The sequence below is a fragment of the Xenopus laevis genome, chromosome 2L, assembly GCF_017654675.1.
Source record: "Xenopus laevis strain J_2021 chromosome 2L, Xenopus_laevis_v10.1, whole genome shotgun sequence".
Classification (NCBI taxonomy): Eukaryota; Metazoa; Chordata; class Amphibia; order Anura; family Pipidae; genus Xenopus; species Xenopus laevis.
Window position 1 is genome coordinate 86,625,531 of NC_054373.1, and position 16,834 is coordinate 86,642,364.

At 38.9% G+C, this 16,834-nt stretch overlaps 1 protein-coding gene across 15 annotated transcripts in view; it reads right to left on the reverse strand.

Annotated features, from left to right (window-relative positions):
- Positions 1–16,834, reverse strand: part of epb41.L (erythrocyte membrane protein band 4.1 L homeolog) — a 119,083-nt gene that overhangs the window by 84,395 nt on the left and 17,854 nt on the right. For 12 of the 15 annotated variants that reach the window (XM_041580897.1, XM_041580896.1, XM_041580895.1 and 9 more), the window contains exon 1: positions 13,948–14,033. The exons of 1 other annotated variant lie outside the window; for it this stretch is intronic. In XM_041580897.1, coding sequence (XP_041436831.1) covers positions 13,948–14,018 — 71 coding nt within the window. In that variant the 5' untranslated portion in view covers positions 14,019–14,033. 15 annotated transcript variants of the gene reach the window in all.

Genomic DNA, 16,834 nt, shown 5'->3' on the forward strand with positions numbered 1-16,834 from the left:
ATAGTAAAAACAGCAAGGAGGTTATTTAGTAAAGGTCGAGTTTTTCTATGGTTTTTAGGGTTTCACTAAAAACTCAAATTTTTTGGGATACATTTTTTTCAAGATTTTGAAGCTGCTAAAAGTCTGAATCTGAAAATATTAAAACCTGTCTAAGTCACGTAGAAGTCAATGGCAGAGGCCCCTTTAACCATGTGAAGATTTTTTTTTACCTTCGTGATTTTGGGGTTTTTTTACGGTGTGTACGGAGGTATTCGCAGTTTTTTTAGCCTATAGCTCGATAAATTCTAGGTATTCTCAGTTTTTCCCCAATTGCATTCAATCGAGTTTTTTTGCATTCAGGTTTTTTTAAAAATAAGCAAACATTTGAGTTGTGATTTTATTCGAGGTATAAAAAACCTCACAAACTCAACCTTTGATAAATAACCCTCTTAGTGTACATCCAGCGGTATAAAAAAATAAATAAACATCCATAATCATTGGTAGCACCCCACGAGATCACAATTAAATATCATAAAAACTTAGGTTTTTCCAAAACTGAGAAAAGCCCTAATTATTTTTGAGAATAACCCTTTTCCCAAGAGGAGCCTTTTTCAAAAGTACCAGTAACCAGTAAAAGGATCAGTAACATTAAACCAATAAGACAAATTAAACTTTAAAATCACAAAGCCTTTATTAAGAAATAACTTACCGAAACTCCACTTGCGCTCCTCTTCTGAAAGCGATTGGGTGATCCATTGTGCATCGCTCGATTTCTCCTTAAACGAGATAGCCAGGGAGAAGAAATCGAGCGCCGCACGATGGATCGTCGCCTTTTCTGAATAGGTGGAGTTTTGGTAAGTTATTTCTTAATAAAGACTTCGCGATTTTATTTAATTTGTCTTGTTGGTTTTTTTTTCTATGTATACCAACGAAATTTTAAAAATTGTTTTTGATGTTACTGATCCTTTAATGCACAAGTGTTGGAGATTTTTACAGGCAAGAATTGAAAATCAAGAGCTGGCATGAGCGGATTCATTAATGCATGGGCAGTTTGTATTACATATAAAGGTGATTATGTGGTGGTTATATGGTTGTAAATAGTGAAATTATAATCACTTTGGTATTATATATATTAAGATAAGAAAAGTGGGTTTTATATGGAGGCACTAAACAGTTGGCAAGAATATGAAAGATTTAGCACATTTAAATTCACTCATAAAGAACATGATTGGATGGTCACTTAATTGCATATTGATATGGAATGGTAACTTTTCTATTGTCTGCGTTGTTAAGAGTATTTAAAATTTATTAAGATTCTGTTGTACTAACCTTAAGAAAGGTCCTAATAAGGACCGAATCATCAGATTTAAGATTTTTTTTTTTATATATACATAGGTTGTAACTATGCAACCCATGATACATTTGAACTTTTTTGCATTTAAGTGCGGATACTCTATGGATTTATATTATACACACACACACACTTTAAAAATGAGCAAACCCAATGTGAAAAAGACATAGGTGGTGTGCCCATGCAGAAAGTGTATATTAATAATAAAAAAATACACCATATAAAGATTTTTTTTCTCACTGTAGCTCTCCCATTACCACGCGGCTGGTATTTTACCATCCCAGCCAGAAAAATGACACTCAGTGTATGCCATCTATATTCACAGTGCAATGAATAGCATAAACAGGCAATAGCAACCATTCCCGGTCAGACAAAATGAAAAAGGAGGATTAGGGAGGGGACTGTACTGAAACCAAAGAAGCACAACAGTATGTGAAAGCATGAAATAAAAACAAAACCAAAAGTAGGCAAAACTGTGTATATGTGTGTTTAAATACCAGGGAATTACCAAGGCATGCTAACTATTTTTGGTTAAGATGGAAAACATGACTAAAGCTGGCCATAGACGGAAAGATCTGATCGCACGAATCAAGGATTCGTACGATTTTCAGATCGTGTGTGGAGAGTCCCGACATTTTTCGTCTGGTGGAGACAAGTCGTTTGGTCGATCTGACAGGTTAAAAGATTTGTCAGCTGCAGGTAATTTCTCTGCATGTATTGCCGATTGTATGATTTTCAGTGGGAGACTGTCACTAGCTTTTGTCAGACATAACTTTCGTACGATTGCTGTCAGGGGCAGAACATCGGCTGATCTGTTCTTTTACTGCTTTATTTGATCTGAATGGTTAGTGGCAGTCCGATCGTACGTTGATTTGTATGATCGGCTTTAGGAAAGGTGTATAACACTATAGAGAGGTGAAAGGCATAGCCCAACAACTTCACAAAACATATGGCATACAGTAAGTGGGAATTGAGCCAGAGGGCACACAATCACACACCATACAGCTTGCACATTAATTAATCAATGGAATTGCAAGCCAGGTCCAAGTGCCTTCTGTTGCTGCAGAAATCAGATGTGTAAATATAAGTGACAGAACCACAGACTGAGGAAAAGGTGAATAAACAGCATTGAGGGTACAGGGCCCGGCATGCAACGCGGTCACGGCTCACTCTAATAGGTCTTTAATCATAGCCTAATCCCCCCAACACAATCCGTACACTACGAAGAGATCAGCGAGGCTTGTGAATGCTTTGGAATTAGGAACTGTTACATTATCACCATGCCTTTTCCTGAATTACTGGAAGAGGATCGAGTGAATAGGCGCAACAATCCCTAGACATGTACACTGTAATCAGGGAAGGAATTGCACAGCGTTAACAATTACATTGCCCAACAGCGGAAACACCGTGGCTCTACTACAGCTGCTCTGAACTCCAACTCTCAACACGATGTTCCGCCATAGCAAACCTAACAAACATCCAACACTGCTCATTATTTATATACGGCTCCAGCTACTTACGTATTTCGGGTCGGCTACCAGCTTCCCGCGCTTCAACTCCCGTCACGTGACGCGCCCAAATCCTTACTGAGGCTCTAAGAGCAGCCTGTAACTAAGCAACGACCCCCGGCGCCCACTCCAATCCCGTAAATATTAGTGTAAGGGCTCATTGGTCCAGGCAGGATTCTTACGTCGTTATCAAAAGGCGTGTCTCACCTTAGCTATTGTTCTCCTGCACGCCTACAATTTGTCATGCTGAGTGCCTCTTATTTTCGCTCCGCCCGCAGCCATTTTTAATAGTGGCATTTTTTATTACACCAATGATATCACTTCATGTTGGTGTATGTTTTTTCATTTCCATTAAACATGCGCTCAGTAACTGCGCCGTTGATATTATTATGAGATTGTAAACTGAATTGCACAAGCATATCCTTCCTCCTGTGACTCACTTTATTTTTATAAGCACATATATTTACTGGACTATTTCTCTTCCCTGTTGCACGGCGCTGTTACTGTATTGTGCAAATATATGGCGCCGCGTATATACATTTTGTGACACGTTTATAGAAGTCTGCTGTACGGAACCAAAAACCCACCGCTATAAACGCTTCGTGGTCCTGGAGGGAGGGAAAAATGGCATTGGTTGCCAGGGAAACTACGGGGGAATATCCTTTATACCCGTGTATATGTAAGCCCCTCACCACAGATAACTCATCGCACTGACACTAAATTCCTTACATTACCAAAGTGCCAAGTTATATTCCACCAAGAAAAGTCATTACCAATGCAAAAATATAATCAAAAGCAAAGTAGCGAATTGTTTTATTTATTTTTTTATATAGCCATCGTCTGCCACCTGCTGGAACTTGCAAACATCACATTTCAATTGTTAGTGCTAAGGAAGAAAGTATAACCCAATCACTTAAAGGATAAGTAAACCTTTAAAACAAGCAAGTGTAAGATTGACGGGGGGGGCTATTCTAAGCACTTTTGTAATATACATTCATTATTTATTTTCTTTTTATTCAAAGATATTAAAGGATACATGTACCATTAACATGAATGAATTTTGTTACAACAGCGCCACCTGCTGGTCAGGTTCCAACCAGTCTGACCACCAAGTAGTCAAGGAAGGAGAAAGACAGAGAAAGACAGAGGCTGCTTTGATGTTCTTCTGCTTAGGAATACAATTAGAAAGCTTTCTGATGTTTTGCAGGTTAAAGCTCGCCACAGACGCAAAGATCCGAATCAACGTACGATCGGACTTCCCCATCTCCCAACCTGCCACTAACCATTCTGATCAAATAAAGTAGTAAAAGAACAGATCAGCCGATGTTCTGCCCCTGACAGCAATCGTACAAAAGTTATGTCCGACCAAAGCTGGTGACAGTCTCCCTCTGAAAATCGTATGATCGGCAATAGATGCAGAGATATTACCTGCAGCTGACAGAAATCTTTTAACCTGTCCAAACGACCAAACAGCCAATCTCCACCAGATGAAAATTGTCGGGACTCTCCACACACGGTCCAAAAATCGTAAAAATCCTCGATTTGTACAATCAGATCTTTGCATCTATAGCTAGCTTTAGAGTTGAGTTTTTCCTGACCCCACACATCACTATTCCAAGACATTTCTTGGGGGGATATTTGTTTGATAATGGGTTGATAATGGTTTGAGTGCAGAGGACTCTTGTACTTGACTATATACAGCGCCGATTCTTGCATAAGGGCCGCCTGAGGCGGCTCCTGCAATGCCGCCCCCCTCGCCGACTTACCTGTCGGGAGGATAGGCAGGAACACTAATGCGAGACAGCGCAATTGCTCTCTCGCATTAGTAAAGCCAAATTTCCGGTTTAAAAAACGGAAATTCGGCTCTTAAAGGTACCAGGAGAGGCTTTTTGCCGCCCCTGGAAACCTCTCTGGCGTTGCCGCCTGAGGCGAGCGTCTCAGCTCGCCTCATTGGCGGCGCGCCCCTGACTATATATATATATATATATATATATATATATATATATATATATATATATATATATATATATATAGTCAGGGGCGCGCCGCCAATGAGGCGAGCTGAGACGCACAAAAGTGCTTAGAATAGCATATATATATATATTATAGTTTTTATTGTTTTTTGAATAGTTTTATGGCCCAGAAGCAAACAATGTGGCATATAGTGACCCTAAAAAAACATATTTTTGAGGAGTACAAATTCTGATAAATGCTAAATGGTTACCAAATTGGCAATCTTTGCTTAATTTGGAACATTAACTCAAAGCTTGCATTATATTTATAACATAGTAAAAAGCTACACCCTTTAATCCTTTCAGCAGATTCATGCAAATACATTTGCCAACATCTCCAACTGGAATCTGTATGGTGAATTTTAATTAGAATTCGGGTCATTTGGTCCAATGCAATATAAGAAAACTAGCAGTATGTGACCGTTTGTACCCAGTATAAGTGTGCAACTGAATAATGGTGACATTAAACAATAATTTACAATGGTTTAGAAAACAAAGACATTTAGATCAAAAGCAAGTGTAAATATCAGGTGGTTTGTATAAATATCTGTTGGTAAATGTCCAACTTTCTGTACTAATACATGTATGCCATTTCTGACACACATTTAAACATGTACCAGCAGTGGCGTAACTAGATATTACTGGGCCCCACTGCAAATTATTTTTCAGGGCCCCACAGCAAATAATTTTTCAGGCCCCCAAAATGTTTAGAGGTTCAATATTTATTGAAACTGTACATGAATTAGGGCAAGGGTCCCCAAATGTATTTTTTACCTATGAGCCACATTCAAATATAAAAAGAGTTGAGGAGCAACACAAGCATGAGCAGACCCCTTGGGGTGCCAAATAAGGGATGTAATTGGATATTTGGTAGCCCCTATGTGGTCTGGCAGCCTACAGCAGGCTCTACTTGTCACTATACTTAGTTTTTAAGCAATTAAAACTTGCTTCCAAGCCTGGAATTAAAAAATAATCACCTGCTTTGAGGACACTGAGAGCAACATCCAAGGGGTTGGAGAGCAACATGTTGCTCACAAGCTACTGGTTGGGGATCACTGAATTAGGGCCTCATGGGGCCAATGTACCTACTGGGCCCCCACGTAGCTGCAGGGTCTGCTTACTCTATAGTTATGCCCCTATGTTCCAGCCCTTGTGAGCTCTATGCTGTCTGCAATAGATAATCCCAGATGGAAGTAGTATTTCTAATACAGAGCCATTTGAAATTGGAAGTTTTCTATTACCTTAACAGCTGCTTTTTTTTTTTTATATAGCAAAGTTACACTAATTGTGTCCAAATGAAGTTCTAGAGAATCTTCCCTGTCGTGCCTGCATCTCCCCCCACAATGTATATTTATCTCTTCTCTCCACACATTCTGAGGACTGCACATGTTGGTGATAGTGTATGTGCATAAATCCCCTACTTAAGAACACAGTTTATAAACTGAGTTTAGTAATTTTAGTTGCTAAACACAGTTGACCAGCCTTAAGGCATAAGCAAAAATTAGCATTTACTGACTAAAATCTTCCCCATGTGACTTATGGATGACATACTTTTCTGTCTCTTAATATAAGGATGAATGCAGAGTGGATCAACCTTCTGTGCCATAGACCCAAGTTGTATACAAAGTGTCAGAGCAGCAAAGCTCAGAAGCTATTAGTGACAGACCCGGACTGGCAATCTGTGGGTTCTGGCAAATGGAAGAGGGGCAGCTGTAAATTGCCATAAACAGACACTATTTATTTGGCTGGTCCAAACTTGGCTAGAGAACTGCAACCTTTTTCTATAAATGAGCCACAGTCAGTACGAAGAGTCAGTTTTGACCATATTAGCTTCAGTTATGGCATACCTCCCAACTTTTGAAAATAAAAAAGAGGGACAAAATTATCTGCTGTATGAACACTCCCCTAAATACTACACGTATTCTAGGAAATATAACCTTTTCCCCTGGTTAGAATAGCAGCATCAGAGGTGCAAATTGCAATATTGTTTTAAGACAGACTCAGTGGCCCACATTATTTCATAACATATTGAGGCCCTCAGTGCTCCATGATACTTCTAGGCATTACATGACACATTATGATCACAGCACTTCATGACAACCACAGTTACAGTGCACCACACGTTGTGACAGTGCACTCCGGGGTCCCCTTGAGGAATCACACACTTGAGGAATCATACACTTGAGTATTAAAGGTAAAAAGTATCAATCTTTATTTTAACATCCGATTAACAAACAGTAGCGTCTGAGGTCTCATGCTTTTCGTGTCTACGCATTTCCTCAAAGGTCTCTGAGGAAGTGCGTAGACACGAAACCCGTCAGACCTCAGACGCTACTGTTTGTTAATTGGAAAAACTCTAGTATGCATATGATCAATTTAAACATATAGTGCATCATTGTAAGAAGGTAATAAAGTTATATTGTAAAAATTACATTTACAGATCCGCAGTACATAGACTGCAGTTCACCGGTCCAGCAAAGTACACAGCACAGCCATAGGGCACCCAATATAAACACATAAACATAATAGCTCCAAAAGAGACTCTAGTTAAAGGGATACTGTCATGGGAAAACGTGTTTTTTTCAAAACGCATCAGTTAATAGTGCTGCTCCACCAGAATTCTGCACTGAAATCCATTTTTCAAAAGAGCAAACAGATTTTGTTATATTCAATTTTGAAATCTGACATGGGGCTAGACATATTGTCAATTTCCCAGCTGCCTCCAGTCATGTGACTTGTGCTCTGATAAACTTCAATCACTCTTTACTGCTGTATTGCAAGTTGGAGTGATATCACCCAAGTCCCACTGAGACTGATTCAGTTACATTGAGTAGGAGAAATAAAAGCCTGCCAGAAAGTAATTCCATCCTAAAGTGCAGGCACAAGTCTGTCACTATTAACTGATGTGTTTTGGAAATTCCATGACTGGATACCTTTAAGTTATAACTCCCAGCACTCAGCTGTCTATTAATGAGTATTTTCTCATTCAGCTGAAACTCTCAGTTGCACTGCAAGTCTGCAGTGGGCAAAACAGAGGATTACAAACTCTCCTTTGGCTGCAGCAAATGAAACAAGCTGACCAGAAAGAGCAGGAGTCTTAAGCTCTTTCTGGTGCACTCTCTGAAACGAGTTGGCTGAAGAGAGCCAAAGGCTTTGGATTTTTCCCGCATGCAATCCAAAACAAGCCAACTGGAAAGAGCTGAATTCTTTGGCTCTTTCAGGTATGCTCTCTGAAACAAGCTGGCATGTAAAGAACAATGCGAGGAGAAGCAGGACATATAACAAATCATTTGGAACAGTGAGATCTGTCATAAAAATGGGACTGGCCTGTGAAAAGCAGGACAGTTGGGAGATATGTTATGAATAAACTATTATTAGCCATATTGTATCTCCTACCAGGGCTATTCCTGGTATGAACTCTGTAGTGGTGCACAGGTTGTGAATTCCCCAACCTGCCCCTTACCCAGTCCTTCATAACCCCATATTTCTGATTAAAAGATATTACAACCCATGCCCTCCATGAGCCCCTCTATTGGTATCATATGGGTAGTTACGTCACCTCCTGCCTGCCACACACATTCACCAAATAAGAATCAAAGTACAGCCAAAATATCAAACAGAATCAAAATACAGCTTACAGCAGCCTATTTAGCATTTGGCAGAGTATACAAGTTTCCAGTCCAACATAAGTACCATTCATGTACCTTTAAACAAACAGTTCTGTATAAAAACTAAATAAAAAAAATTTCTAATATAGTTAGCCAAAAATGTAATCTATAAATGTTGAAGTGAACGGATGTCTAACATAATAGCAAGTATCTTCATTTCGTGTGATTTTCGGACCGTGTGTGAATCGTCCTGACATTTCCCGTATCATGGCGATCTGTCGATCTGACAGGTTAGAAGATTTCTGTCGGCTAACGTTAATATCTCTGCATGTATTGCTTATCTGACAATATCAATGTCTGTCACTAGTATTTTTCTTTCGTACGATTGCTGTCTTTGAATTAATGGCCAAAACATCAACCAATTTCTTCTTTTTACTACTTTATATAATCTGAATGGTTAGCGTAGGTCAGGAGATTGCAACACACGATCATTCGTCAGACATAAGAATATATCTGCACATTTATGGAAAGCTTTAGTCAGTGACATGAAGGGGGCCACCTGGGACATAACTGTTCATTTAGTTTCCTTCTGATCCTTACCATGCACCTCAGATTCAAAAGCAAATGGCCATATGGTCATATGGCCCTTCCTCGAGTCACTAATAGTTAACAGTCAGAGCTGCAAAGCAGGAAGTAGTGTTCTGGCTATTATGTTAGATGTCCAGTCACACCAGCCTTTATAGATCTTATCTATGTAACCAGTTTTTATTTTTACACAACCATTCCTTTAAATTGATCACAGATATGCAAGGTGACTTGTAATATCCGTTTAACAAACAGAAGGGGATACTGTTAGAATGTCCTATTTTTAGAACATTTTTATTTGTCTTGATTGTTTTTATATTTTCTAAATGATTTGCCTTTTCTCCCTTTTCAATCTCTTTCCAGATTTCAAATGGGAATCACTGACCCTTGTAGACAAAAAATCAACTGCTTATTCTAATCTCTCAGTCAAACCACTTCCTGGCTGCAAGGGTAATTTGGTCTGTTGCAATAAAAATAGCAGTTATATATTGGTGGGTCTCCAGAAAATTATCACGGGTGGCTAATCTTCTCTGCGTTAGGGGACCATACACGCAAGCCTATCTTGTTGAATCACATAGCTTGCCTCCCGATGAGATGTTTAGGGCATCCCAACTACTACACTGGGTTAAGACATGTTGGAATCGAAGGGATCCTGCCACTATTCCCTAGACTTACTTCGAACATTGGTGTTTAAATGAATCCCCTCCCCCTAGAGCAGTCTCTCTCTTGTATAGGAACATGGTGTCCGCAACTGAGCCCACTAACCTCCCATACGTTAAAGCGTGGGAGCAGGAATTGGGGATCACCATCTCCGAGGAGGACTGGTTTCGAGTGTGGGACAACTTAAAGCATAGTTCCAGTAATATTATTCTGTTAGAAGCTGGTTATAAAGTGCTCATGCGCTGGTACTTAACACCCGCGAGACTGGCGAAAATATACCATTTACCCAATGACCACTGCTTTAGGGGTTGCAGTATACCAGGGACAATGGCTCATATATGGTGGTCGTGTCCCAGGGTAGTCAGATTTTGGAGGCGGGTATATCAACTAATTTACTCAGTGCTACAAATTAATCTTCGTATGTATCCACACGAGGCATTGCTGGGAGCTCTCCCGATAGGGGTCCCGAAACTTAAGAGAAAATTGTTGAACCACTTGTTCCTGGCTGCTAGACAAACGATAGCTAAATCTTGGAAATCTTCTACTGTTAACTTTGAAATGTTTAAGAACAAGATAGACTGGATTTTTATAAACGAAAAACTGACGGGAATAGCAGCTGACAAACTCCAGCTGGTTCGCAAAATTTGGAATCCATGGCTATTATATAGATTTGGGGATGGATCCCCCGCCCAACTCCTTGCAATATAACTTCCAAGCTTATAAGCTCTAATTGATAGACGATCATCTAGCTAAACAATTTAGTTACAAGTCTCCACACCCCTGGTGCAGTAACCAGGAGGGTTTTGTTTAAGGTTTAAGTTTCAAATGTTGCTTTCTATATATGCTTTTATAACAGATGTTTGCAATTAACTGAAGGTGAATGTAGGATTGGGTAAGCGATATGGATGTAATGTATTGTGCATGTTATATCTCAATGCCATCACCTGCGAAGGTTATATACTGTACAACTGACACGGTTTCTGACCTCCAGAAGTGCTACCGTGCTATATCTGTAATATATGAATGGGTCAACTATCGTGTACTGTATTTTTGTAGCTAAATGAAAGCATACTATTTTGTACGCAAATGTCTGTATTTTCCAGAAATAAAAATATTTAAAAAATAGCAGTTATATTTCTAAACTGGAAAGATGCAAGATGGTAAATTATTCTAAAAAAGAATCAACTAAAAATGGTCTCAGAATATCACTGTCTACATCATTCTAAAGGTTAATTCATCATACTTTACAAAGAAAAAAACCCAGAGCAAATGTACAATTCAAGCAACATATATTAAAATGAGACAGCTAACGGAGAACATTTGTTCGGTTGAATAATCTGTAAAGATATTGTAATTTTTCTGTCCAAATTTTAACAGGACAATTGTGTGACATGGCTTAACTATAACTTTTGAACCTGGCACCTACACTAAATAAGTGTGGATGTGCCAAGAAATGGAATGTATGTCATGAAATGTAGCAACTGACTGCTTGTGATGTCACAATTAATGAACACAAGATTAATTTGCCGCTGGTGTTTATACAGATATTTATCACATTTGTGTTGTATCGTGAATAAAGTACCCCTTTTTTAAAATATAAGGATATCATAAGTCACCTCTGAGTTCCATTACCATACAGGGGTTACATTATTTATTATAATACACAAATTTCATTGTGTAATGTGACAGAAATCACATCACTAAGAACCATATATAAGGATATAATTTACACGATAGTCATGGCTCATGTATTATAACTTATTTACTAATAACTTAATTATTATGGAATATAAGCAAAAGGGCTTGGTCAACTGCACTGCTTTTGTTGAGCCCTTAACTGTTTCATTGTAAAAAAGTTTTCTTTTTTTATTTCCTTAAATCAAGCTCAGTTTCTCTAATTAGCAAAACAGCTGATTCTTCCACCATACAAAATATAAACCCTCCAGTGGCACGAGTACTTGCATCACATACATAAAAAACCATAAAGGTACTGAACAAATTGTAACATGGCACCCACCTTTTCGTACTTAACAATATTGCATACTAAAATATAACAAAATCCTTGTACGTAATGCAATAACTTTTATGTAGGAGGAAATACAAGGATGGCCTATAGCACACTAGTAGTTGTTGACCTACAATGTCCAGATGAAGTTGGGAGTTGTGGTTGAGGGATTGCAGAGCACTGCAAGATTATGGTAAATCATCCTTGGAAATTGATAATTTCAAAATGCATACCTGGAAATTTTGTAAATGTGATTCATTTTTGTTTCTATAATGTCTTAGCAACATAATATGGACAGCTGTCACAGTTTCCCATTTTATCCAGTGACATGAGGAGGCCTATTTATCAAAGGTCAGATTTTAGTGGTTTTAGAGGTTTTTGAAACTACGACTAAACTCACAAACTCACAAATTTCATGAGCTTTATTAAAAGATCTGTATAAAAAAAGTACAAATGGAAAATAATACGCTAAAAAACAAGAATACTTCGAAAGCCTCTAAAACATTTGCATTTTTGGACAATTCCTAGCAAAAAAAAATATGAAAAACCTCTAAAAGTCGAAATTGATTTAAAACAGTCCAATAGGATAAGAACAGCTCCTATTGACTTCTATAGGGACCTCAACAACTTTTACTTCAAAGTTTTGTATTAGTGGATTTTGTGGTTTTTACACTTAGAGCCACATTTACTAAAGGTTGAATTTTGAATTCATGTGGGTTTTTTAAAACTCTATTATATTTGAATATACTTGAAATTCAACTGAGGGATTTTTTATAAAAAAATTGAATATCTAAAACTTGGCGATTTTTTTTACAGACTAACAAAACTCCAATCAAATTCAAATCAAATTAGACTAAACTCGATTTGAGTCTTTTCTCTGAAAAAAACTTGAATGTCAGGAAGGCAACTAACATGTCCTAATTGATCCCTGGACCTCTCCCATTGACTTATATATGAACTTGGCAGGTTTTAGGTGGCGAATAGTCAAATTTGAGTTCTTAAAGGGATACGGTCATGGGGAAAAAAAAGTTTTTCAAAATATATCAGTTAGTAGTGCTGCTCCAGCAGAATTCTGTACTGAAATCAATTTCTCAAAAGAGCAAACAGATTTTTTTATATTCAATTTTGAAATCTGACATGGGGCTAGACATATTGTCAATTTCCCAGCTGCCCCAAGTCATGTGACTTGTGCTCTGATAAACTTCAATCACTCTTTACTGCTGTACTGCAAGTTAGAGTGATATCACCCCCTCCCTTTTTCCCCCCAGCAGCCAAACAAAAGAACAATGGGAAGGTAACCAGATAGCAGCTCCCTAAAACAAGGTAACAGCTGCCTGGTAGATCTAAGAACAACACTCAATAGTAAAAACCCATGTCCCACTGAGACACATTCAATAACATTGAGAAGGAAAAACAGCAGCCTGCCAGAAAGCATTTCTCTCCTAAAGTGCAGGCACAAGTCACATGACATGGGGCAGCTGGGAAATTGACAAAATGTCTAGCCCCATGTCAGATTTCAAAATTGAATATAAAAAAATCTGTTTGCTCTTTTGAGAAATGGATTTCAGTGCAGAATTCTGCTGGAGTAGCACTATTAACTGATGTGTTTTGAAAAAAAACATGTTTACCGATGACAGGATCCCTTTAAAGGGCCAGAGTGTGCTAAATCTCGAAATTTGAATTCTGATTAAAACTCAAATCGAATTTGGATCATTCACAATTCAAATTTGAGAAATTCTAATTCCAATTTTCAATTCAACCCTTAATAAATCTGCCCCTTAATAAATCTTAAATTTTAAGAGCTTTTTTTAAAAAATAAAATAAAAAATAGGAAAACCACATTTTAGAGATTTGTGGGAAAAACTAAATTTGATTGCTTCTTGTGCCACTTAGACTGTGGCACAAGAAGTGATTGCACACTATTTTCCCACTTTTGATGCTAAGACCCAGGTCATTACTGAGAATCAAAATGGGTCCTGGCATTTTAAGTAAACAGCCCCCCACAGGACCAATAAACAGTGACTGTCTATTCCATCTTACTGCAACCCATTTTTTATGGGTTTTATGAGAAAATAAAGATTGCCAGTCCAGACCAGCTAAGACTTCCAATGAGTCAGGGCAGACAAAAACACAGCCGAATTATCTGGGTGACATATCCTCATAGCAGGTTATATAATAACTAAGATGTGACAATTAAAATACTGGCAATAATGTCTGTTTTTGAGGCTGGGGGTATTACCTGTTGTGGTCACATCTCAATGCAATCAATAAGAAGTAATCAACTGTGAATCCTGCAATGTATTCACTCATACTTGGTCATTTACAAATCATCTGCACCATATTTATATTTTACATCCATATTATAGTGTGAATTTAAGTTACACCTCAAAAGACAGGTATGCATCAAACATGGGAGAGCTATTTCATATGTCTGCCACTCACCAGATTCAGAAGAATGGAGTGTTGGTTTCAGAGATGTGCATGGAAAAAAGACACAAAAAAAGAGAGAGAAGTTATTAGACTGTGATGAAGCCATTTTAATACCTAAACAGTCTGCCTACCGCAATTTCTCAGGGGAAACATTGTGAAGGAAATAGCTGCAGGTTACTTCCCACTGACAATGATTTCTGAGAAGCCACAGCGGCTGTTTTCCAGCAATAATGCCAAGCTACTTGCTGATTTTATCCTTGCAACTTTCTCAGAAAAAGTCATGCATGACAGGCAGAATATTCAAGACAAGAAGTTGTTGCAGAGAAATTATATTTTGTTTTGAACATTTCTCTGCCTCATGATAACATGTACATGATAACTGCCTTCTGCCTCCAGTTTCCTCCACCGCCATCCACTGCCTCTTACCACCCCAGCCACCTATAGTCCTGTGTTTCCTAGTTAGTGTCCTAACCAGATGAGCTCTTATACCCACCTTATACTCACTTTCCACCATTCAGACACTGTGCCTCCACAGGTAGAGTAAACTCAAGGAGGCTCCACACATTGTGCTGGGTAATGTCTATCACAAATATTCACTGGTACCACCGCATAGACCAAAAGTTTTGCACCAAATGCAACACACTTACTACGCTACTGCCATCTTTGTATCTATTGCAGCATTATGCCCCATATATTGTACCAGTGCCTCACCACTGCCTCAACTGGGCTATTTAGGAGACTAAAGCTGGCCATAGACGCACCAATAATATCATAAGAAACAAATTTTCGTACCATATTCGGTGCATGTATGGCGGGAGACGAGCTGACTGATATCGGCAGAAGACTTGGATATCGGTCAGCCCCGTCGATCAGGTTGGCCATAAAATTTTCATAGGGCACCTTTGAAGGCACTCACATCAGCCATTATTAGTGCTGAATCATCAGATACAGGTAGAATTATATTGTTTCTACCTGTATGTGTGACGATTCAGATCTACACTTGTATTGAAAAGAACAATCTTTCCTGGAAAGATCTTTTCCAGGAAAGATTGTAACATCTATGGCCACCTTAAGGCCTACATGTTGTGCCTTGGGTCTATGTCTGCTGTTCTACAAATGTGTGATGGAGGAAAAGCAAAACAAGCAATTCTGAACCGCCTATACTTGTGATCAGCAGGGGTGCATCAGATTTAAATGGGGCAAGACTATTAGTAGCTCGAGGCTGCTACATTGGATACAGAAATTATAACTCCATTTCTAAAGTAATGCATCAGCACAATTTGTGCATAATTCAATATACAAAATATGGTAGGAAAAGGTAGCATCCATGCGAAAGGGTGGGGAGTAAAGTTGTTATAAGCTCCTCTTCATCCAAAAATACACCAGCCCTGGGTCCTTTTCTTCTCAGTTCTGTACGACCATACTCTTCTGGTATTCCAGAGTCCTGTGCTCGCACATATACAGTACAGAAATCAATGAAGACTGTTTGTATCACACACATGCTCACCCATATTGGCACAGAGAATGCTTCCAAGCAGCCACTTATTTCCCACAGTGCCATGAGAATTGGCGTTTCACCTAGGTAACTGCATCAGGTGCAAAGGTGAATTGTAAATCCATTTTGTAACAAATCAGGTAACCAATCACAGGAATGATTGCCTCTCAGACCTAAGGGCTCTTACACATGAGCGTTTTGACCTGCACTCCCCTGCGTTCCGTTTTTTGGCGTTCAGCCGCAGGGGAGCGCAGGAATAGACGCAAGTCATTATTTGAAATGGGGCTGTACTCACTCAGGCGCGTGTAGGCGCCGAACGCAGGTTCAGACACAACATGCTGCATTTTCCGGCGTTCGGCACCTACACGCGCCTGAGTGAGTACAGCCCCATTTCAAATAATGACTTGCGTCTATTCCTGCGCTCCCCTGCGGCTGAACGCCAAAAAACGGAATGCAGGGGAGCGCAGGTCAAAACGCTCATGTGTAAGAGCCCTAAAGCTGGACATGTGCAGACCAGTTCTGTTGTTATTAGGCCATACATAGGCATGGCTATCTAGCAGTGGTGCTAGATAGCCATGCCTATGTAGCCTTTAATTTTCTGTCCCAATCCCATGTAGGATGCTTTTGAACTCCTTTGTAATCCTTTTGCAAATTATGCCTCATTATTTACAACAAAGGTTACAAATTATTCTATGCATATATGTGCAGCAGTCAGCATTTCTGGGACACCTTGATTTACAAAGAAAGCCTCTGCTGCATGCAGAGTTCTCCAACAGGAAAGTGCTGCAAATGTAGAAAGGATTAAACTTCTTTCAGTAACAATAACAGTGCCCAGCTTGTGACTAGAGTCTGGATTGCTATTTAAAGGCCATCCGTCCTTACTGCCCTCTTTGGGGCATATTTATAAATGTGTGTGTGTGTGAAAGACAGTGCTAACATTTCCAAAAAAAACATTTCAATGTTAACATAATGGTAACTCACAAATGTGTAATAATGGATTATTTATATGAATGCAATGCATGGAGAACACCAGCTATGGAGCATTATTACATGGCACTTATTTCACACCAACTTTTGTTTATATAAATATGCTCCATGTTCCTCTTGATCAGTGCTTTTAAATGTTCCAATATAATAGGTTGATCATCCCCTCTACAAATACAAACAGCTTAGACAGAAAAGTGTGGCTTATAGAACAGAG